The 24,400-nt window shown below is 31.7% G+C and overlaps 1 protein-coding gene across 1 annotated transcript in view; it reads left to right on the forward strand.

Annotated features, from left to right (window-relative positions):
- The first annotated feature begins 315 nt into the window (after positions 1–315).
- The window catches only part of LOC134687355 (receptor-type tyrosine-protein phosphatase H-like), a 64,107-nt gene continuing 40,022 nt past the window's right edge, over positions 316–24,400 (forward strand). The window contains exons 1-6 of the mRNA XM_063547591.1: positions 316–425; positions 13,715–14,147; positions 17,112–17,384; positions 20,667–20,921; positions 21,553–21,771; positions 23,456–23,548. Of these exons, the coding sequence (XP_063403661.1) occupies positions 357–425; positions 13,715–14,147; positions 17,112–17,384; positions 20,667–20,921; positions 21,553–21,771; positions 23,456–23,548 (1,342 nt within the window). The 5' untranslated portion in view covers positions 316–356. The remainder of the gene's footprint in view (positions 426–13,714; positions 14,148–17,111; positions 17,385–20,666; positions 20,922–21,552; positions 21,772–23,455; positions 23,549–24,400) is intronic.

Genomic DNA, 24,400 nt, shown 5'->3' on the forward strand with positions numbered 1-24,400 from the left:
ATTATAAAACTTTAAATGTTGTAAAAGTCATGTGACCATGCTAAATGGGTTTTACAAAGACGGAAGTAAATAACAAATGTTGGTGGATTATAAGTGTTGATTGTGTCCCCTCTTCACAAATTTTCTGAATCATCTCAACAAGCCGACTAGTGACAGGAAAATGTCAATTACAAAATACTGAAATGTACATCCCTTTCATGAATATGTGAAGGTGTGTTGTGTAATTCATTTCAGAAGGGTACATTTATTTATTTGACTTTTGAATGGGATTTACAGATTTTTGACATCTATAGTGGATTTAATTTTACACATGTTACATCTACTCTTATGATTTTTGTGATTTTATAGCCAGAAATATGATCATGGAAAAGCTGGATATACGGACGATCTACATCATTTTTGCTTCCGCCTTTCTGGTGAATCCGGTATGTATCAAGTGCTATGTAATAAAACATTAGTAATTTTTTGTGTATGTAGATCTCACAATGTAAATAAGGTTTTACAATGTTTTAAGATCCGACATCCCCTTTGCACCAGCAATTTTTTAACCGGCAAATGACCTCAGTGTCGCTTGCAATTTTTGCCGAATCTTGTATACCGTGCATTCAATTCCATTAGTGTTTATTTCTATTCCGATGCATGTAAATAAATACATTCTAGCATCTAAAGTTAGCTCAATCCTATGAAATGGTTTCCCCTACAGGGTTGGCTAGCCGGACTTCGATGATCCTTTTGCAATAAGGATGAGCAGCGAAGGTGCCAGTTATGTACCTTTTTATATCTTATACAGTCATGTAGAAATATATTTACCTTATTATGTATTTTTTGGGACCAACGAATTGAATACAAGATGAATTTGACTAACAGCATGCCTTTTAATAATGATAATTCTATGCATTAGTAAATGTCTACATCTAACTTGTTTCCTACTAATAAATACAACACCCGTATGATCATTCCTGTTGGAAGCAATAAAAAAGACGAAAAATGGTTTCTTTGAATTTCCTATTTCGTTTTGAAATAAACTTGAATTTTCGTGTATAAATAAATCTTTTGTGTTTTAAATAGAAATTCTTCCTTTCAAGGGACTTTTAGTAAAAATAAAACCGTGTCGATAGGGATACTTAACCAATAAAATACATGAAAGTATAATTTAAACTTCTTTATTTAGGTTTTCAGACCAGGAAAGCAAATGTAGACGGGTTACATTACGAATAAAACCGTTATAAATGTCGTTGTCCTCTTCTTTAAAATAATCTTTAAGTGCACAATCGGTTGGCAAACAATCACCATGTAAAACAAATTTGTCGGTTATAGCGCATCTTTTCGAGGTTCTTCTGAAGAAATATAAGTAAAACATTATTAGGTTGACAACTGAAAGTGTTTGAACTAGCTACGATGTCGTAGGTATAGATCGATACTTTTCAGATACGCCTTAAATGTTCGTTATCTTTTTTTTTTTTATAAACATGTACACACTGTAAACATGATAAACTTAACAATTTTCTTAAGACATTTAATAAAACTCTATCCTTGTTTTACACAAACTTTAACAATAAAATCACGTCAATATGCATTTGAATAGACTTCAACCAGGAACAAATCATATTGAGAAGCTTAATGACTATATTCATTATACAAAAAGTCATATTTGTTTGGTTTAGTTTTGGTAACTGTTTCGGGAATACCTTTTTGTTTTGAGTCTTATCCAACAATGTGTCCATCTATAACACAAATGATAATAAAGCTTCAAATTTGAATATACGTTATCGCTGTTACAATTATAGATCATTATAATAATTTTAAAGTTTTTAAAGTATGATAAACCAACAAAATAACAATAAAAAATATCAAATTGACACACTCACACTTGACAAATCTCAGTTGTGTATTTTAAGACTAATTCACAAATGTAACTGCTAAATAACATTACAGTGGCGGATGTGCACCCTGCATACCCGTAGGCGGGGGGTTTCCTTGAAAACAAATAAGCACTGTTAAAGTCAATGTTCTGTTCGAATTGTGACTTTTAAAGTCGAGGTTGTGAGTCCAACGACCCCCCCCCCCTGGAAATTCCTGGCTACGGGCCTGTCCTGGTTCCCCATAAATTCGCCCGGCATCTTTATTATTGCCCTGGCAGTATATACAATGTCTCTTACTCAATGAATTGGTGAAACATTGACTGTTCGTTAAGCAGTTTGGGATTCCTATCTTAGAGCTGAGACTTTTTTTCATTCCATTATCGGGACGAAGTTTAGAGAATAGCAATTTTTTAAAACATTTTAAGGACATTAAGGGAGTTCGCTATTCAGTTTCAAAATAATACGCTTTTCAAAACACTAGTTTATATCATAGGGGTTTGATAAAGAAATCAAAAGAGCAAACAAAATATATAGTTCAATGTGCTTGTTTTCGAGATATTGTCTCAGGCACTCGTCTCAGAATATTTTTTCCTATATACCTTTAAATGTTAAAATGGTAGATAGGGGAAAAAATCTGAGACCAGTGCCTGTGGAAATTAGCCATTGACTTTTTGGCGGGAAAATGGTATCTCTTGAATTTTCATAGCTGTATCCTTGACAAGTTTAAGTTCTCAAAAAACTGTTAAGAAAATAAATTTATAAGACTATTACAGATGGCTTATCATTATACATGTAAAAGATTTTTATAAAAAGAAAAATGGGGGTCAATGGGCAAATTTTTTAAGGCATTCAAATGGATAAAACCAGAGGATTCCGAAAATTTGACACAAAGTTCAAAACATGACAAGTAAACAGCTCCGTTCTATTGTATGTTTCTGTGACAATTATACTGTTACATCAATGATGCAATTAAGTCATCAAAAGCTAGAGGATCTCGGAAGCCAGAAAGATGTAGAACTGATCGTTGTCAAACCCATATAATGGGCGAAGCGTGGAAAAAAATATCTGTATTTCAATCAGAGGCTGAGATTGTATACCAGACAAGTCTATTTTCATCAGATTATAAATTAACCCTCTCCCTTTCTGTCAATATACTGCATTACTTGAGGAGCATCTCTGCAAATGTTAGCTCAAGCTCCAACTCTCTCTTGAGTATAAAAACAGAAATGATAGATTGAGAATTGCATGATTAACGTCTAGTAGACAATAGTTTAGGTTTACCGGGTTCTCATAACATGAACAATTCAACAACAAGTAATCATGCATGTACGTAGAGTCGGTAAAGTGTGTAGAGCAGGATGAAGGACAGGATTTATTGGAACATTTATCTTTCACTGAATGAAAAGAGGATAAACTGGCTAAAGGCAGCAAAGTTGCTTAAAACCAGACGGCATATGAACCATCATGCAGCCAAAAAGTTGATGCAAATGTTCATATTCATACATAGAGTGTGGCATTGCATAGATGCAACATCCATAGTCATTTTGACAAGGCATGTCAATGTATATATAGATTATCGTTGATCATCTCAACGAGATTGATTTTCTCGCTTGAGCCGGTACGCCGAAAGCGAGAAAAGAAATCGAGTTGAGATGACCAATGATAATCTGTTTATCGCTATTTTACCTATGACGACGTTGTCAATTTCATGTCAATTTCATTAGCAACGCCACATGTGTCCTTAGTTTCTATCGACAATTTACCATCTCAAGCGAGTACCATATGATATGAAAAATTATCACAAAAAAGATCAAAGGAAAAATGCACAAAAAAGCGATAATAATATTTATCGCTATTTTGTGCATTTTTCCTTGATCTTTATTAGTGTTAATTTTTCATATCATGCTACTCGCTTGAGATATTATCGATAGTCTATAAGCATCTCGCATAGACAAACCGACATGGATAGTACTGCCGGATGGAGAAGTCAAGGTGACCTTATTTATAACCCTATATAAAAATAAGAAGATTAGTTTTATATAATTGTCAATGACATACATCGGAGTCAAAAGAACGTGGGTTTATAAGCAATTAAAGATCATTAAGTCAGGTTGTTTTTCTTTTTCTGGTCATTTTTCTACCTGTGCATGTTGCAAATATAGTTTTTCAGTTAAAATATTTTTTACCGAGTATCATCAATATTCAACCTTGAAATCCAAGGATTAAATTATCAAAACTTTAAGTGTCGTTAAGTGTTTTAAAAATTTTAATAAACAAAATCCGGGCAGATATTGAGTAGAATTTAATAGAAAATTATATATTTTTCAGTTTTTACTTTTCAAAAAATAAGACCCTTGACCCTCTATTCCAATTTGATAGATCGGAAGTGTTTATGAAAAGAAATGTTATCATTGAATATTAACCATTTCTATCGTTTAATGTTGCCTCAGTAAGAAAAAAAGCAGTTTCCCCTATATACCTAAGATTTCTTTAATTCAAATTCAAACGAAATAACCAGGTTCATGGCCCCAAGTTTTTGTATTGAAATTTGAAAGTACATCAAGCCAGAATTAAGTCTTTTAATTTTAAGAAAAATCTATCGTCAAACCTATGGAGACCCTAGTTACCTTAAGCGTATTTGGTATGATTGTCAATGAGATAGTAACTTATCTATTAGTGACCAAATGACGAGTACGAGGATGTGTACAGTTGAAATTACATGTGACCGTCACTGTACGGTCATCAACAAGAGCAAACCCCATGCATACCGTATACATGTAGTTTAGTGACTTACTACGCTATAAAAGACCCAGACATGAAAAACGTAAAACAATTCAAACAACAAAATCAAAGGCTTCGCTACTGATTAAACATCATGCAAACGAAAACCTAAGTGCCATTTTGATACAAGATAAAACACTAGTATAAAGAGATAACGGTACTTAGAGGGCGAAATCATAAGTCGTAGAAAACGGACAAAAAAATGGTCCCAAAACACTACCAAGAAAACGAAAGATTACGCATCTCGAACTTAAACAGTTGACAAACCCAATTCACATGAAGTATGAATAGTTTGTGTTTCACCAGTTAAACTCATTATTTTGCTATGGCTGGCGCAATTCCAGTTATAGGTCGTATTAGGTGTTGCAAAACATTAAGAAAGGATAACAAGACAAAAGTTACGAAAGATTCCTCTGGGACATAAATATTGAGCCTATAAAATCATGATGGCGTCATTAAAATTTTCAAAGTGATGAGTGCATGTTTATTCTAGTTCAGCATCTTCATTGTATGCAACAACTCTATATCAAAAAGAACTTAACACATGCAAATTATGGAATATCACTATATATGTTGATGGCATTACGGTGGCTTCAATAATTGTTCATATCTTTTTCTTTGTTTTTCTGTTCATTGTTTGTCTTCGAGTTTGGCAATCGTACCACATATAATCATAAGTGCTGTCTTATTTCTAGATATGTTTTGAATTTTTCGATGAGAACATCACTTTGCAACAGAGAAACATGAAGCTAAAGCTAGGTTAATGCTAACTTAAAGCTTTTTTTTATACTTCTTGATTGAAGCCCATATATGAAGCATACCTGCCATGAATGAAAGAACAAATCGTTTAAAAGAGAAGAGCAGCTGGTACCCATAGGAATACAAACTGTCTGTTGTAAAACACACCAACGAAATAAAACAACTCGTCAATAAAAGAATTCGAGCATCTCAGTCATATTTAGTTTCACAGAACTCAGATATTTTTCTAACAAATAGAAAAAAATTAAAGATTTGGTATTCTTGTCAATGAGACAACTCCCTACCAGAGACCAATTAACAGTATACATATAACAACTGTTAACAATGAACATATGCCATACTACATAGTTGGCTATAAAAGGGTCCTAAATGACAATGTAAAACGATTCAAACAAGAAAACTAAAGGCCTAGTATATAAATATTTATATATGATCTGCCTAATATATATATATATTTTTGTTTATCTACGTTGACCTTTTAATGAAACAAAAGTTGGACTATTTCTTTCAATCGGTCTTCAAGTTTGGAATTGGGAATATTAGTGTAAAAGGAAGACAAGCTAATAATAAGAAACCCTCTCGACTCTATATATATATACTGCATAGCCCACGTTGTTTGTTTTACTTTTCTTTCCCACTATTTTTTTCCAAGTCGGCAAAAATAAAGTGAAACAGTTGAGTGCTCCGTTGCCTCTGAATGGAAGATAACACCAGTTGGTTGATTGGTATTCTTTTGAGACTCGATAGATGGATGATGATCTGTATTCCTTAAATAAAAGTTTTAAATCGCTCCATTTTTTTTTTGGATCTAAACATGCTCAAAATAACATTCAATAAAAACACTTGAAAGCTTTCACCAATCATTCTTTTTCTGATCGATTTGCCGATTTTCGTGCTGTTCATCGACCAATTGTTCGCCTGAACATCATATATATAAGAGACTATTGCTTTGCTCTATATTTCTAAACATACTCATTACGATTATTTCATTCTGTCATTGTTCTTGAGAAAGTATTTATGTCATGTCGATAACAATTGCCCCTCCCTCCCCTCCAAAAAAAAATAAAAAAAAATATGCTAAGATATCAGGAAGATTGTGAACTTACACATGGCAACCGAAGTACGTTAATACATAATGTTGATACGGGTGTACTATATGTGTATAACTGTTCTTGTTTAAATTGATATAATCTTTTAGAGAGAGGACAACATTATCTTATTTAGTAAATTTAGATATTCTATAATTTGCTGATGCTGAGATTTTCAAGGGAGAATCATTCAAGACTACTGTATTCTTTATCTTGAATGCTGGAATCTTTCTATACGATTGTAACTCGATTTAATTTATATTCATTAATGTATGCAACGCAATACCTCCTTATATAAAATAGATTTTTGTAACACATGTACTCTTGTTCGGCGGACTCATTATTTAAGTAGAATGCAATTATTTCCACTGTTAATTGATTCACATGGTTGTATAAGGAAACAGAATATGCAAGAACAATTAAGATTACATTAAGATTTAATAGAAGGCCATTGTTTGATTTCCTTTTATCTATTTACAATACAAGGTCAAAATCAAAAGGAAAGGAGAGTTTCAGTTTAATTCAGATTTGTAAAATCACTTCCGTACATGTTGGTACAAGTGGTAATAGACATAGTTTACTATTTCATTTTAATTGTATACCAGTATATACATTTAGTTACTGTTTACAAAGGTATAATTAGTTAAGAATTGAATGCTTCTTTTTGTAACTTCATAGGGGTGTAAAAGCGTTGTTCGCAATACATTTTGTGAATACATTCTGAAAATGAGCGCACGGCCAACGCATTTGAAACCCTATGAAGTTACAAAAAGAACGTGTTTAATCCCGTCGCATTTTTGCGCCGGTCCCAAGTCAGGAGCCTCAGGCCTTTGTTAGTCTTCTATATTTTTATAGTTCTAGTTAATTTATATGTAACGAAGTTTAGTGTGTCTTCCATCTGCGCTGAAATAGTATACATTTTTTATTAGGGTCCATATAAAGCCCGCCTCTTGGCGCGGGCCTTTTTTTCTCTCGCTGTGTTGCTGAGCCTTGTTTTGGCCTTAGGCTGCATGTTTTCGCTAAGACCACATGTAACGTTATATATGTACATGTATCAGCTTTACGCACATACTTTTATTGGAAATAAAATTGAGAATAGAAATGAAGAATGTATCGAAGAGACTACAGCCCGGTCAAAAGAGCAGAAAACAGGCCAAGGATCCGATTGGTCTTCAACACAGCAAGTCGGGCTTCAGCTGGCCTGATAATAAATGTATTTTACCCGTATATTCCATTTTAGCCATGAGCCATAGTGTCTATGTTTCTTGATGTACAAGGAAAAAAATATAAAATGTACACTAGATTCATTTGAGAAGATTATCATAAAGTTAAAAAGCATAAACAACGTGTGTAAAATTGTCCTTAAAGGGCAATAAGTCCTTAAGGGGTAAATTGACAACTTTCGTCCTTTAACCTTTTTGTATAGATCTTATTTGCTGAACATTTTTGATGTTTACAGTTTATCTTTATCTTCAATAATATCCAAGATACTAGTAGTAACCAAACACTGCAAAATTTCCTTAAAATAACCAGTTTAGTGATAGCAACCCAAAAATGAGGTTTTCGATTCGTCTGAAAATTTCAGGGCTGATAGATCTTGACCAATTAAACAATTTTACCTCGTGCCAGATTTGCTCTAAATGCTTAAAAGTTTATGAGATATAAGCCGAAAACTGCATTTCACCCCCTATGTTCTATTTTTATCCATGGCGGCCATGTTTGTCGACGGATCAACACTTCGGACACAATTTACAAATTTACTTGAATAATTCAATCCCTCTCAGGCTGTGTCCGATCTCTTTCCACACGAGTTAATGTAGCCATCGTAGACTACATCAGCGGACTGATATAAAGACTGGATTAGTCGGGTTATTTATGAACGAGATACCCCGTAAGGAAATGTTTGTTAAGGTTTGAAGGTATATGACCCAGTAGTTTCAGGGGGAATATTTTTTAAATAATTTACGACGACAGACAACGGACTGCGACGGACGCCGAGTGATGAAATAAGATCACATGGGGCCATTCGAGCCCCGGTGAGCTAAAAAAGCCGGAGATGTGGTATGATTGCCAATGAGACAATTCTTCAAGAGAGACCAAAATTACACAACAAATTAATATAGGGCACCGTATGGTCTTCAACAATGAGCAAAACCCATACCGTCTGTCTCAGTGTCGGGTTTCATAGTCATTTGAACTTTACATATTCATTTTCAGTGTGCATTGACCGATGCTATATATTGGACTATATTTTCCTCTGGATTTGTGCATTTAGTCATTAGTATACGGTACTAACTGGTCAACTATCTTTGATGTATTGAATGGTTGTAATGTGTATATGTTTGCCTGGCAGTTTTCATTTGCCCTTATTTTCATGGTTCATTAGTCGGTGATCAATTTTAGTAATTATGTTTCTTCCATTCAGATTATATATAAATTGGAGAATTCAGGCTAAATATGTTGGGTTGATGGTAATTTATTATTATGTCTTTAAGTTGAAAATATCTGTCTGGCAGAGCCAAAGACATACATTACACATCCTCAAGTACACATCTGTCTCTGACAGGGTTTATCTGACCCTGATCTTCAATACTCGAGATAATGTACTTTCTATGTTTCTTCTATCTACTTTCGACTTTCAAAATAAATTCAATCCTAGGCCATAAAAGTAGGCGATATATTAATTGTAGCGTGGAAATTCTATGTTCCTATTAATAATACATAATTAGCGTGTTGTACATGTACCCTACTCAGGGGCGGATCCAAACCCAGGACAAAAAGGGGGGTCCAAACCCAGGTCAAGGGGGGTTTCAACTATATGTCCCCATTCAAATGCATTGAGGGGCCAAAAAGGGGGTCCAACCCCGGACCTCCCTCTGCCTATTATATATTGACATAGTTTTGGCGGCAATTATTATCTCCCTTGCGCTATTAGCTGAAACTTAAGGAAAGTTTTCTACACACTAGCACAGTCCCCTTGTTTCTTTCCATGAGAAGGTCGACTATCCATATCTTCTTATATGTATATTGATGGTATTATATTGGAAAATAGGAGGCAGTGGGCCAGCTTATCCAGTACTTTTTACATTAAAGGAAGGGGAAACTGAAAAGGCATAAGAATGGTATTAGGTACGTTCGTCCTGGATTCACGTTCGCCCCATAGGACTAATAGGTCCGGTCGGACCTTCACTGCTCCCAATTTTTATTTAATTGAAATTTTTATAGGCATTTTTTATGTATATGCTTGACTATTGCACGCCAGTTTATTAAATTAGTCCAGGGACGTATATAGACTTTATAAGTCCTTGATAAGTCCAAGGTATAATGCCAAAATATTTTTATTTTTGTTAATAAAAATTGCGGGATTTATCGTATGTTTTTCATGGAGACTTTTATAGCAGAAACCGCAAACAAACAAATAGTAATCAGGAGGCGGCGGCGTTAACTAACTTCTTGAAAGCTTTACATTTTAGAAGGTACATTCAAGACCTGGTTGCTTCATACTTTGTATATATGGACCATAATTTGCTATTGGGCTCCGTTTCCTATAACTATAGAAAAGTTAGTCCAAATAATTATGACGTCTTGAAAGGCTATTATAATTTTTTTCTTTGATGCCTTACAAAGTAGTAAGGCATCAAAGAAAAAAATTATAATAGCCTTTCAAGACGTCATAATTATTTGGACTATAGAAAAGTGATAAAATGTGAATTACTGTAAGAAAAGTTGCATCTACATCTAAAGATGCCATTATTTTTATCAACATACAAGTGTATGCTACTCTTCCCTAGGAAAAAAATTAAAATATACGAATTTCAAAGATTCTACAACCGTATTTTTGTGTCGTTTCTCGCGTTACTTATTGCTTCCGAAGAGCATAACGCTGACGGATTTATAGATAATCGTCACCGGCAAATTCGTAACTTTTGCTTTCAAATAACAAAGAACATCGACCAATAAGAATAGTGAGAAGAAAATGCCGAGAACTATTAGTATTTATGTAGCAGATGTTAGAACAGTGGCGTGATTTTTGAGTCCGATTTCGTAACGCAATTTTTAGATGATGTAATCTGCTTTGTTGTAATAGAATTCTTAAAAACAATATGCAAATATGAACTCTCGCGAGATGTTCAAACAGGTAAATCCGAGATGATTTACATTCTTGTTTTGATCTACAAATAATTAAGTAAGAAAATTACATTGTCGTTATGCGTTACATTTCACACGAAACAGAAGTCCAGTTATTTATTAAAATTGTTTTTGTCCTTAAGTTCTAACCATTTCCGGTCAAACGTGAAACACGTGACTAACATGTGATAACGCCATTACGGCCGGATGTACGAAATACTAGGTCTAAACATTGTTTTTGTTTCCAACGAGATGTTAGCAAACATAATCTGTAGACTTGTTTCGTCTTGTTTAAAAGAGGAAAATACAATTGTCAAAGAGATTGCGCCGGTGGTCTGTTATTTTTCCAATGTGCATAATGTTACATACGATCCTGTGTGAAAATAAATGCCCAATGACTTGACAAAATCGATTTCATATTTGACAGACGTTAGAACACACTTCGTTTCCCGATAATGACGTGAAGAGTCCTTGGAAAAATCAATCGAAATTACGTCTCTTATCATTGTACCAATGCTCGTTGGATTGATTTAACTTCAGCAGTAAATATTACTGGATATTTTAGGTGAATAAATATAATTTAATAACAAATACATGTTAATATACCGTTACACTTAGAATGTACAAAGTTGGAATCCTGTCACAGTTTTTAATTAATATTTTTTATTCATGTTCTGCAAACACTTATCAGAAACGCAATAAACTTGTCAAAGGAGAAGTAAACTTTTACCATGCATGACTTGAAAAGAAGTACTTTATTGATTTTAGCCCACTAAAGTAGGTTAAAATGTGGAAACCATGTAGATGGTGTACACCTGTCACAAGTATCACATTGTGCCTATTTTAAAGATTTTAATTCCAAGTTGAAAGTTTTTTTCTTTACTGGATTTAAAGAATGTTACATTGCCAATGATTTGGAATAAATTATATATAACTGGAATATCAAAACCAAATATAAAGACATTTTTTTTGGCTTAAACATCAAGATACAACGATTATGGTATCCTGTATCAATGGAGAAAATATGGAAAATTCTGAATAAATTGTACTAATTGTTTTCAAAACAAGCACATATTTAGGAGTTTTATAATACTGTTACATTTAAGATGGATTTTAAGAAAAAGTATACTGTTCAGATTATTTTAAGCAGATTTTGCAATAAAATAAAACTAAAAAAATGCTTTCGGTTTCTTATGGTTTCCTGTCAGGTTTAAAAAAAACTTTAATATAATATTGAAAATAGATTTTAAATATTAACATGAAGCAAGTAACACTAGTAATGACTTATTTATGCCTTTTGAATTATATTGTGCAAAATAAAGAAAATAAAGATTGGTTTCCTGTTTGGTTTCATGTCACGTAAACGGTGAATCAAAATGTATTAATTTTTTCACGAAAAACTCAATTGTTCCATTCATACTATTCTAACACCAACACAACCGACAAAATAAAAGTTAAAATTTTAGAACTTATAAAAAAGGATACAAAAAGAAACCAAAGGCGAAATACCAAATTATGGTCCATATATGCCTTATTTAATTACAAAGTTTCCGTCTGTCACAGGACCATTGTCCTTGACCTCATTTTCATGGTTCAGTGACTACTAGAGAACAAAGTTACAGTTTTTTGTAATGTAAATTTATCTCTTATTACCGGTAGACAGTTTTCACTTGACCTCAACCTGATTTCATGGATCAGTTTTAGGGGTCAATTCTATATCTCAGATACTGATAATAAGCAATAGGTCTAATATATTTGGTGTATGCAGCATTGCATGGTGTACATGTTCAACTGGCAGGTGTCATCTGACGGAAACCTCATTTTTATGGTTTAGTAGTTTTAAGGTTAAGTTTTTGTGTTTTGGTCTGTTTGTTTTTCTTAATCATATATATATATTTTTAAAGGTTACACTTTAAAGTATTGAATCATTACAGTGTCTAAAATACATCCTAAATTTTGATAGTGGTCTCATTGGCAATCATACCACATCTTCTTATTCTTATTAAAACACCTGAACAATGAAAGTCTCCTGACTCTGAATTGAGACACAATAAATTGGCACATATATGTACATAGTAACATGTATAAGGTAATTTAAAATATTAGCATTTTAAAACAACAAGATAACATGGTAAAAAGAAGCAGTCTATGCTATATGTTTGCTTAGTTTTAAAGGATTAATATAGACATCAGCATCATCCAGGCTAATCAACTCTATAAGAAATATAGGGGTAGATCCAGCCATTCTACATGTAAATGGGAAAATTAAAGGATTAAAAGGTGGGGGGTGGGGATGGGGTGGGGGGGGGGGGGGGGGCAGGTGGATTTGTTCCAAATATATGATCTCACTCAAATACAATTGATCGTCTGAAAAAAAGTGGGGGTTGTAAACCAGGTGCACTACTGTGAACTTGCTGATCATGTCCAAAAACAAATACTGTATATTATTATTGCGGTTTTCAAGAATGGACAAAATGAGTTTTATTATTGTGATTCCGTAAAAAAGTGTATACAAGCATTTGAATGTTGATAATATAAATGAAGGTTTCAAGGTAGCATCCTCCCAGACCAAACCAAAGATTTGAAAATTGGAATTTGCTGATTCTGAGCACTTAGTATGTGGCATAAATTTAATAGAGATTGAAGAGTATTTAAAGCAATGACTGGTCAGCTTTAAGACAGTGTGTACCAAAAAAAGGGTAAATGTCTTCCTGTAAACTGTGAACTAGGGCATTGAAATTCTGACTCTGCATGTAAGTCTAGTTGTGTTTTGTCCTGTAATATTTGCCACTGGATATTAAACACCAATCCATCTTAATCCGAATGACTTCCTTCTAATGTCAAACTGAGGTTATGAGTTGGAACCCTGCTCGTCAGCTGTAATTGACTTCAATCTTAATTGATTAGAATTGTCAGTTTTCCAACCAAAGGTCAGTGGTTTTTGCCAGGGTCTACAGCTTCTCCTACCAATAAAAACTGACCTCCACAAAAAACACAAAAGTACTGAAAGTGGCATTTAACACTAATCAATCAATCAATCCTTTTGATTAACACCGTTGTGACTTGTTTTAATTATGCATTTTTTATGAATTGTAGGTATTACTTCAAAATAACACAACAACAATTTCTACCTCACAAATCAGCAGCAGTCAAGTTCCTCCGTCAACAGCAACTATGACAATAGTCACCACCCCATCAGCAACAAACACAACCATAACAACAACAGAAAGTGCAACAACACCTATGTCAACTGACCCCCTAACAACAACAACCATGCCAACTAACCCCCCAACAACTCCATTGGCAACCAATACAACTCTAATGGCAACAACTCCATTGGCAATAACAACACAACCAACCATCACTACAACAACAGAACCAATGACAACCGCTGTTCCTATTGGCATTGGTAAAAACTGTAGCAGTTCACCAGGATCTTGTGAATCCAGTGATTCTAATTCAGAATGTAAAGATGAAACCTGTCAGTGTAAAATTGGTTTCTTCCTATGGAATACTACATGTATAGCTCGTAAGTAGAAAGGTCTAAGAAATTCATATAACTTTTTTTTAATACTGTAATATTTTTATGTTTTGATCCATTTTCAGAAAACTGTGGTAAAATTTCAAGGATTATCCCACACTAGTGAACTTTTATAGTACATATCCTCATAAATACTTTGGTAACAATAATGTACATTTCAGGAGGTTTTACTTTGTTTTACATTCACATGTTTATAGCTGCGATTATTATAATTATTACCACAGTATTTCAACACATGCCATTTGATCTTAGTTAGATTTAATGGATTCAAAATATCCATTTGTTGGAAGAAAAAACATTTAAAAAAAAACACATTACAAAGTGACTTATGCAGAGACATATATAATATAAGATCTGAAACTACAATATCCTGTATGATTTCTGCCCACATAATTCCTGTTTTCACAGGAGTATAAATATAGCAGCTAGAAAGCAACAATTTTACATTTTATTAACGTTTTTTTCTAAATTTTGAAAACCATAACCAATGGAGAGAATTTACAACAGCATAAATTATCAGCAAAATAAGATTCATGATAGAATAACATTTCCCAAATTGTCAATCAACTACTTATGTGAGCTATTACATTTCAATGACAATATTTTTACAAATTTTGATGTTTTTGAAAGAAAAAAATAGTATAATAAGTGAAAAGAATATGTTAGCAGCTAAACAAAAGCAATGTGGTATGATTACCATTGAGAAACTCTTAGTCCAGAGTTCAAATTTGGCATTTTATTTAATGAAAGGTACCAGTGTTTTTTTGTTTAAATTGAATGTAAATTGAGGGTTTTAAGGGGGGAAATATCCACAATGAATAAAATACAGCATTTCCTTATTTTTGTTCTTTTGTGTATAGCAAATGGTCTGTTCTGAAGATAGCAATTTGGACAAATTTTATCCCACCTTAACTTGACGGCTGTAAAAAATAAGCTTAAAGGATTAAACAAAAGTTCCATTGTATTTAAGATGTACAGGGAAGATATAATATTATAAATTACATTGAGTAACTAACATTTCCTTCTTTTACAATTTTTAAATTTATGAAGTTATAAATTACTAAAATTTACAATAACCAGGATGTTAATAAATATTGATTTTTTAAATTTGTGTTGTGATAAAAAAATCATTAACAAATCTATAAATTTAGAATTCACCTCTAAACGTCAATACTGTTTGGTCTATAAAAAGCATTATGAAGTAAAACAAATATTGGTGTTTCAAGTCTATTGATTTAGTATTATATCAGTCCAGTCAGTTATTACTTATGGAAATTGCAGAATGGAAAATGATAAATAAAAAAGCTGCACACAATTGTATTTTATAAATAAATACTTCCATGTCAACCATATTATATACTAAGCACTGTAACGTACACATACATGCACAAAAATACATGCATACAGTGCCACACACATATATATATGTATATACATAATGTACACAGCCATGTATCACCATCATTGATGGCGATCCAATGGATAAATCTGTTGTAGAGTTGTCACCAAATCGCCTGCACTGCAGCCGTCCCGCTAGACCACAAGACCACCTGGGCTTTACATATATATATATATATGCACACACGCAAATATATTTGCAATTACATCTATAATGCACATGTATAAATTATAAGTACATCATCATATTGCTTTCATACACCAATGTTTAGGTATACTTATAGTTTATAAATGTATACATAGTATACAATCAATATACATGTAGTAATTGAATTATATGGTACATACATATACAAAACAGATGAGGAACATTTTAACTATGTTAAGCCATCCTGTGTCACTTCCACTTAGTAGGAGTAAGTTACATAAATTACAGGATACACAGAGTTGTTTTAGCTAGAAACAGTGAGACTGCAGTTCAAGTTAAAACAGAAAAAATAAGAGCAACTTTATTATAAACTTAAACTTAATACAACTTCAAAGCACATTTGTTGGTATTTTACACAATATATACACCAAAACTAACAACCAAAACTATTTACATGTGTTATTTTCATCAAGAGTGAATTTCTTTTTGCAGTTTTGTTTGGATTTTATCTAGAGCTATTGCACAAAGCAGAAGGTACTATTTTGGGCCAAATTAACCGGGCCTTACAATTAAATTATTCCAAACTCAGAGTCTTTTAGATCTTTGAATTAAATAATAAATATATTTACTAATTGAACAAGGCTGTTTTGATTATACCTTTTCATGGGTTTTACAGGCAGGAAATAACAGTATGTTAAAAATTAGCTTAATTGTACAAAAACAAGTAATTGTTCATAAGATATTCTTACATTAAGCCTCAAATGTTTGCTAATATCTGACAAATCATTTTTGATGACATCAATAAAAAGATGGCACAGTCAAAATTTGTCAGCAAGGCTCACCTTATATTCACATTTACTCAAAAGCCTTTTTTTTCTGATGCTTAGTTATTTTTTTTAAAAAGTAAATGACAATAGATGTTTTTTGTTTGTTTGTTGGGGAATTAGGAGTTTAAGGTCCTAAAATGTACCTTTTGCTTTCATGGTTTGAAGTGTGCAAATAATTTCATCTGAAACATTTAACTTTAGATGACTATATCTTAGTTTTATCCAACTTATCTAACTTAACTTAACACTTTTTTGTTTCACTACATCACTTTTAATTTCATAGCTCTTAATAAATCTCAAAATGAAGTGTACCTTTATTTTGAATTAATCAATGGCATTACCCCCCCCCCAAAAAAAAAAAGAAAAAGAAAAAAAAACCAACCCCCCATAAAACCCCAAAAAACTAGATCAGAATATGAATTTCACAAAGATACTGCATGTTAATTACTAGACAATGGTAGATTTGAACTGTAGTTATTTTCACATTGACAGCTATTACATGTTTTCATACATATATTTATATATATATATAATTCTGTTTTAACCTATGACATATTATTTATTTATCTATTTCTACAGTTACCTCTTTATTACCAACTTCACTTAGTCTAAATTCTACTGAAACAGCTATTACTGTTGCATGGGTTAGGCCAACTGGTCTAAATTCTTCTGAGTATAAATTAGAGTTTAATGTAACAGTAAAGGGAGACAACTTTGATCAAACCAACACGACCAAAGAGGAGATAATTACAGTCAGTGGACTTACAGCTGGACAGATTTATAATGTATATGTTTTAACAGTTTTTAATGATAGTATACCGTCAGAGAGTATAAATGGAAGTGTTGCAACAAGTAAGAAATTTTATTTTTGATCAGAAGAAACCTTAAATCGTGTAGATACATGATTCCTTAATTAAGTATGCTTCATTGTTATTTGCAATTTTGGTCCCAAATTTGGTGAAAACTGTAAGTGACTGGTCATTTGATGTTTTGCATCTTGCCTCTTGTAAATAAATGGATATAAATCATTAGGTACAATTTAACTTTTTTCTCAAAACTATTCATAATAACTTGACAAGTAATTTTTAAAAATTATCTCCCCTTGAATTTAGCATATTTCTGTGAAAGTTATCTACCCTGTATATTTAAAAATCACAAATTATTTGATTTATGTAGTGTATGTCTCAACTGTCATTATTTATGAAAGGATTAAATGTTTTGAAGAATTAAATTCTCAATAAAATGCCTTTTGTACAGATTTAACCAAAAACAACTATCATAAATCCATGATGGGGCCCATATAGATAGCTTATAGGATGCTCAGTTAACAAAGTGTTTGACTAATAATACTAATTTTCACGCTGTATTATAGTTCTGAATTCATTATTTCTTTATAATAAGACTTTTTCTTGTTGACTTTATATTATCTTAGTCTATAACGTTTATTCTATGCACGATCATGCAAATAGTAAAATACATATAGTCTAATTAGATTTATTTGATACACAATCATATATGAATATACGTATAGTCTCATTACATTTATTTAATGCACAATCAAATAGTAGTCTATACATATAGATCTTAATTAGTATATATAATGCACACACAAAAACAGATTTATATCGAAATTGTATAAGAATTTACAAGCTTTGCATTTTAGTAGAAATGTCAGTTTGAACAAGTTAAGAAGCACTTAGAATTATTTGACTATGTGTGGTGATATTTATCTAACATAAAAAAAGCTTTTATATTATTTGTTTACCATTACTTATACATTTTTTCAGTCACTTTTTAACTTCCTCGTTCCAAACTCTCTAGAGTTATAGAACTGATAGTCTGATTTGCCATTCACTATGAGTTACTTTTTCAAAAAGAGAAATTTCTGAAAATAGGGAATCATTAATTTAACTTAACTTAAGGTGGTACCCAACACTTTCACTAAAATTAATTTGCCACTGGACGTTAAGCAACCAACAATCAATCACTAAAATTAATTTGGATCGTTTAATTTTTATAAAATTATGACAAAAATGTAAAAATTTCAAAAATATTAAACCAACCATTTTATCAGAAAAATTACACTGGTTATATAGCAGTTTGACAAAATCTAGTCTTGATCATTGAGAAGCTTAATATTCTCTTAAGGTGTTAATTTGTTCATACTTTACCAAAACGTAGTATCTATTGATATATGTTGAAAAATGTAATAAAAATGATAGGTCACCGTGCATTTTCTCAAGCTACAGGGCGTGACAAAATGAAACTTTTTGTATGGATTATACAGGAAAAAACACAATTTTGTGATTAGATAGCTTTCATACAATGCTTTGATAATATCGAAAGAAAAGATAGGGTCACCGTACGTTTTTTCCGGCTAAAATAAAAAAATAGGAAAATTCCATGTAGAATCATTCAGAAAATGAACTGTTTAGAGTTACCTCCCCTTAAAATGCCAATTTTTGTCTTTAAAAAAACAACCAAAAATAATCATTATTTGTAAAAATATCAATATTTATAAGTTATATTCTTATAAATTGGTTCTTTTAAATGAAAATTCACATATAATATCTGCATTCCTGCATCAAATTTTGCTAACTTGATAGAGAAGCTGAACCTTTGGTTCTCTGTTTTTTACAATCCAAGATGGAGGAAGACACCCATACCACTTAACAACACAATGTAATTCAAACATTTAGATGATTTTAATGAGTTATCTCCCTGTAGTATTAGGTACCACCTTAAGCACAATTATTTGCAATTATCCTCCTGTTGTGTATTTTTTCCCCCAGTTTACATCATTAGTGAAGATAATGTTTCCCAGTCCTAATAGCCTGTCCCAATATATCAGGCTAAAGTTTTGGTTACAGTTACTATGTATATTCACTCGATTGCCATTAAGTTGTATAGTCCCATCAAAATCAAACTGAGTACACATATTCATCATGGTGTGAAATTAAGAATATATGCCAAATAAGGCTAAATTGACCTAGATTTCACTGTTTACTTAACATGTTAATGTGTCAGATTAAAGTTTTAATGTAAGGTAGTTTACAAGGAAGTTGTGGTCAAATATATAAAAAAAAATGTATAATAAAGCCGAGTTTTATTTAGACTAGGGCCTTCACTGATCATGAAAATGTGATACGGTTAGCAGGGCGTCATACCTAAACACTTTCATTTTGAGTTATCACAAACTATTATCATCTCCCATAGTTTTTTGGAGTTATCTGAAGACTTATATCATAAAGTAGTTTAAAATATTATATCTCAAACTTGGCAAGCACCATTATTCTCGAGTTTGAAAACAAGTTTTTTTATATGAAAAGAAAGGATATTTAGAATAAACTTAACAAAACAAGTTAACCAAAATAGTAAAGTTTACTATTATAGCCTTGCAGCATGATTTAAAGTGCATGTTTTATCAAAATACTTGCAAAAAAATTTAAAAAGATTGTATCATTTACAATCTTGTTTGTTTAATCAGTGAAATATACTAGAGAGAATTAAATGAATACAAGACAGTGTGTGGTAAACATCAATGTGACAGCAATCTAAAAAAAAGACACGAAAAGACATCTTAAAACAAGGAATTGTTTGATTCTGTAATTATTTTAAATTCTGGAAAAATAATCAGTGTGGTATTATTGAAGGAACCCAACTAAATAAAGTGAGCCATGCATCATGGCTAAGATTAATTTAACTTTTCTAATATTTCAGAATAAACTAGCTATCCTCAACTCTTTTAGCCATGCATGCATGGTTATATTACCCTATTAAGTTGGGTTAGTTTTCTTTTCTTTTTTTTTTCTTTTTTTGGGAGGGGGTGGGTGGGTTAAATTACTGAATTTAAGGAGAAAGAAACCCAATGTCTTATGCTGTTCTACATACATACTGTCTTCATGAACTAAAGAAAATATCTTTACAATAATGTAACAAACAGCTCAAGGTGTTAAAATGAGAATAATATAACAAATGTTTTTATGGTGCATGCTGTAATCAAATTAGTTTCTGAAAAGGCCTGTAGAAATTCATTATTTTTTCAAATGATTTTTCTTGCAGCAACATATTTTCATGTGTAAGAAAAGTGAAAAATTGAAGACATCTTTTATATGTTTGTTGTGAATATTTCAGCACCAAACCCACCTGATTGTCCTCAATACAGAAATAGTTACAATGCACCAAATATTAACATCACATGGAACCAGACAGCTGGAGCAGATAGATACGGTGTTAAATTTGAAAATCGGACTTCTTTGTATGTGAAAACAGCAATGGCTGAAATTGATAATCTTGTTCCTGGAAGGAACTATACATTAACTCTGAAAACTTATATGCATAATAAGACGAGTGATGAGGGAACATGTGTTATTAGGACTGAATCAGAAGGTATATTGTTTACTTTAGAACTTGTGCACTAATGATAAGATATCTTAGGTATTTATTTATGTGAATTTTGAAACAAATAAAAAATATTTGAAGTATATGTCTATCAGACAGCAAGTAAACAACACAAATAACCAGATAAAAAATTAAATTGAATGCTTGCCATCGTATCAAGGATATAAGGGAAATATCAGGATTTCTTTATGCAATTTTTTGTCTCCTACAATTTATAGATTAAATTTGTCATAATTTTTAAATTATGATAAATACAGAGCAATTATTATTTTAGAAAATAGATTAGAATACCTTGAAATATCAGACACTTCAACAAACAAATGAAAAAGCATTGTGCTGCTAACAGAAAAAAGTATTTTATACCACATTAGTATCTAAAAAATCTGTTAAAAGGATGAATTTGAATGAAGGAGATTTGGTATGATGTAGGATGCCAATCAGACAACTATTCATCAAATTTTAAATGAAGTTTATGTTAGCAATTATAGGCAACTGTACAACCTTCAAAAATTAAAATAAAACATACTACATGTAAATTCGTGACCATGTTCATTATTTCATTTATATGAACCTCAATACAGCAACATGGGTTTTCTTAAAATCTTTTAAAATATTTCAGTGCCTGATCCTCCAAAAAATGTTACACTGGTTGGTACAGTGGGCAAAACTAACTTTAACATAAGCATCATTGCGCCTGATGATCCGAGAGGAGACATTGATGGTTACAGAATAAACATTTATGGAAAAAACTATGAGGACAAGAACTTTACCTATAGGAATTCTGTTTTCATCGGTGACACTATGGACAACATTTATCAAGTTACTGGCTTACAAGCAGGTAAGGAATGAAATTACTGCATTCAATAAACTATTAATTCCAAAATTATTGTGATTTTTGAAGAGTGGATAAAACTGATTAATATAATAATCTGCACACAAATTTATCTATCAGATATGAGAATGTAACTTTTTATAAATGAGATACTCACCCATTCATTATTGTCACTTTTATAAAGACTTTACAATAATTTCTGAATTTACAGTACTAAATCATTCCAGTAATTGTTCAACATTTGTAACTTAGAATAAACTAAAGATATGGTATATTGACTATAAACTTTTGAATAGTTTACATGCATCAGTTGTATCATGCTTTATAATGATTAGGTCAATTCAAGAGGAACCATTGGCCAATTTTAATTAGTATGCAGTTTTATTTGTATTTAGCACATTCTATTCACATAGATAATATGTGGGCCTGCGCTCTCATTTATAGTCTATTGACTTTGAAACTTTTGCTAAGTTAATGTACATATTAGTCTGTGATTACTTCAGTTTAAGATGAACAACTTAAGTTATTAAAGTTAATGACATTTGGTATGCAAATTTATTGGGATTTACAAGTTTCGTTTTCATGCAGTATTAATTAATATATTTAGCCCTACCCCTCATGATGGTTCAAACTGACCTTGATCTCATTTTCTTGGTTCATTTGTCAATGAATATATACATTTTTCATGGTTTGGTCTGTTTCTTATATACTAGAGCAATATGTCACTGTATTCAGTGTATGGGATGATTATAAAGTGTTTCATGCTTTGTTTATCTGACCTTGACCTCATTTTCTTGGATCATGTTAATTTATGTGATACTTGTACTAAAACTTGATATTTAGGACTATCAACAGAAAATCAATTGTCAGTAAGCAGGTGAGACTCAGCCTGTGCACTATTGTTACTTAGTGTACAAATTATAAAAACATTACATTTGATCAAATGGTTACATGAACATGCAAGAACCATTCTTTATGAAAGTATATTATCATGAGCTTCACAATTGTGGCTGAAGGCATATGGTAAAGGAACACTAATCATTCAAAAGCTTTGAAGTTTCATGACATTATGGGTAACTGCTTGTACAAAGTTTTATAGTTTACAATATGTTGAATAGCTAAAATAAATTAAAAACTAAAGTTTGTCTATAACTCCTCATACAGTGCAATGACAATAGAATATCGTTAACATTTCTTATGATAAAAATCTTAACAGTTACCTCTATAAAATGCTTTTATGTCTACCAGATAAGAATACTTTGTTCTATCTCACATTTGGACAAAGATGGCAGTAGCATAAAAAACCCAAGCAAAAGGTCTGACAAGTACATTTTATCTACTGTAAACCAACAAATTTACACTACTGTTGCAAGATAAAAAATATGGCTAATATAAATTAATAGTCTTGCATATGTAAAACTAGTTTTCTTCCCTTTTATCTACATCAAGTAAATTTTATAAAATCTCGAAATTTAACCTCTGCAAAATAAACCAGAAAAAGCTAAAGGCAAAATAAAGAATCAGCAAAATTAAGTTGGTTTACAGTATTTTGTATTGTATAAAACATTTTAAATGACATATAATTTTATTGTTTGATATTTAATTATCTATATTACTGTCTGTAGAAAACAATCCAACTTTACTAATTTATAAGGATGATAAGCATCATTTTTCTTTTCTATTTTGTCAGGAACCTTTTACAGCATACAAGTTTACACAGTCAATGATAAATTTAACAGCAGTGACAGTTTAAACTTAACTGGTCTTAGAACAGCACAAGATGGCAAGTATTTATAAAAACAAGCATGAAATTTATTTGGTTTAAAAAAAATGTAGTCCATGTATGATAATATTGGATGGCTGTAATGTCAAGTGATAAAATAAATGAATGCTTTGTGGAGAAGCTGCAAATAACAATTTTAAAGTCTTTGGTATAAAATTGATGGGGTTGAAACCTCAAGACTCCTCATAACTGAGGCAAACCTGAGACCACTTAGGCAGAACCTATTGGCTAATTCATACATTAAAGTCAATACCAAGCATCCATCTTAAGAAACTTGTGTTTTGACGCAATAATTTTTGTTCTGGTTGATTATCATCCTGTAATTCTACTATATTACTTCCTGCTCTGTAATTGATGCAGGCGTTGCAATTGTTTGGATTTTATTCAACAGGTCACAGAAATGCTTAAGATATCCTTGATCAATACTAAAACTACTATCTAATATTTTAAACTTGGTTACAGTATTTTCCTTTCTCATCACTTGGCGTCCGTCATCGTTAACTTTTACAAAAATCTTCTCCTCTGAAACTACTGAGCCAAATTTAACCAAACATGAATAAAATCATTATTAGGGTATTTAGTTTAAAAATTGTGTCTGGTGATCAGGCCAACCAACCAAGATGGCCACCACGGCTAAAAATAGAACATAGGGGTTAAATGCAGTTTTTGGCTTATAACTCAAAAACCAAAGCATTTAGAGCAAATGAGGTAAAGTTGTTTATCAGGTCAAGATCTATCTGACCTGAAATTTTCAGATGAATTGGACAACCCGTTGTTGGGTTGCTGCACCTGAATTGGTAATTTTAAGGAAATTTTGCTGTTTTTGGTTATTATCTTGAATATTATTATAGA

This window comes from Mytilus trossulus, chromosome 10 (genome assembly GCF_036588685.1).
Source record: "Mytilus trossulus isolate FHL-02 chromosome 10, PNRI_Mtr1.1.1.hap1, whole genome shotgun sequence".
Lineage (NCBI taxonomy): Eukaryota > Metazoa > Mollusca > Bivalvia > Mytilida > Mytilidae > Mytilus > Mytilus trossulus.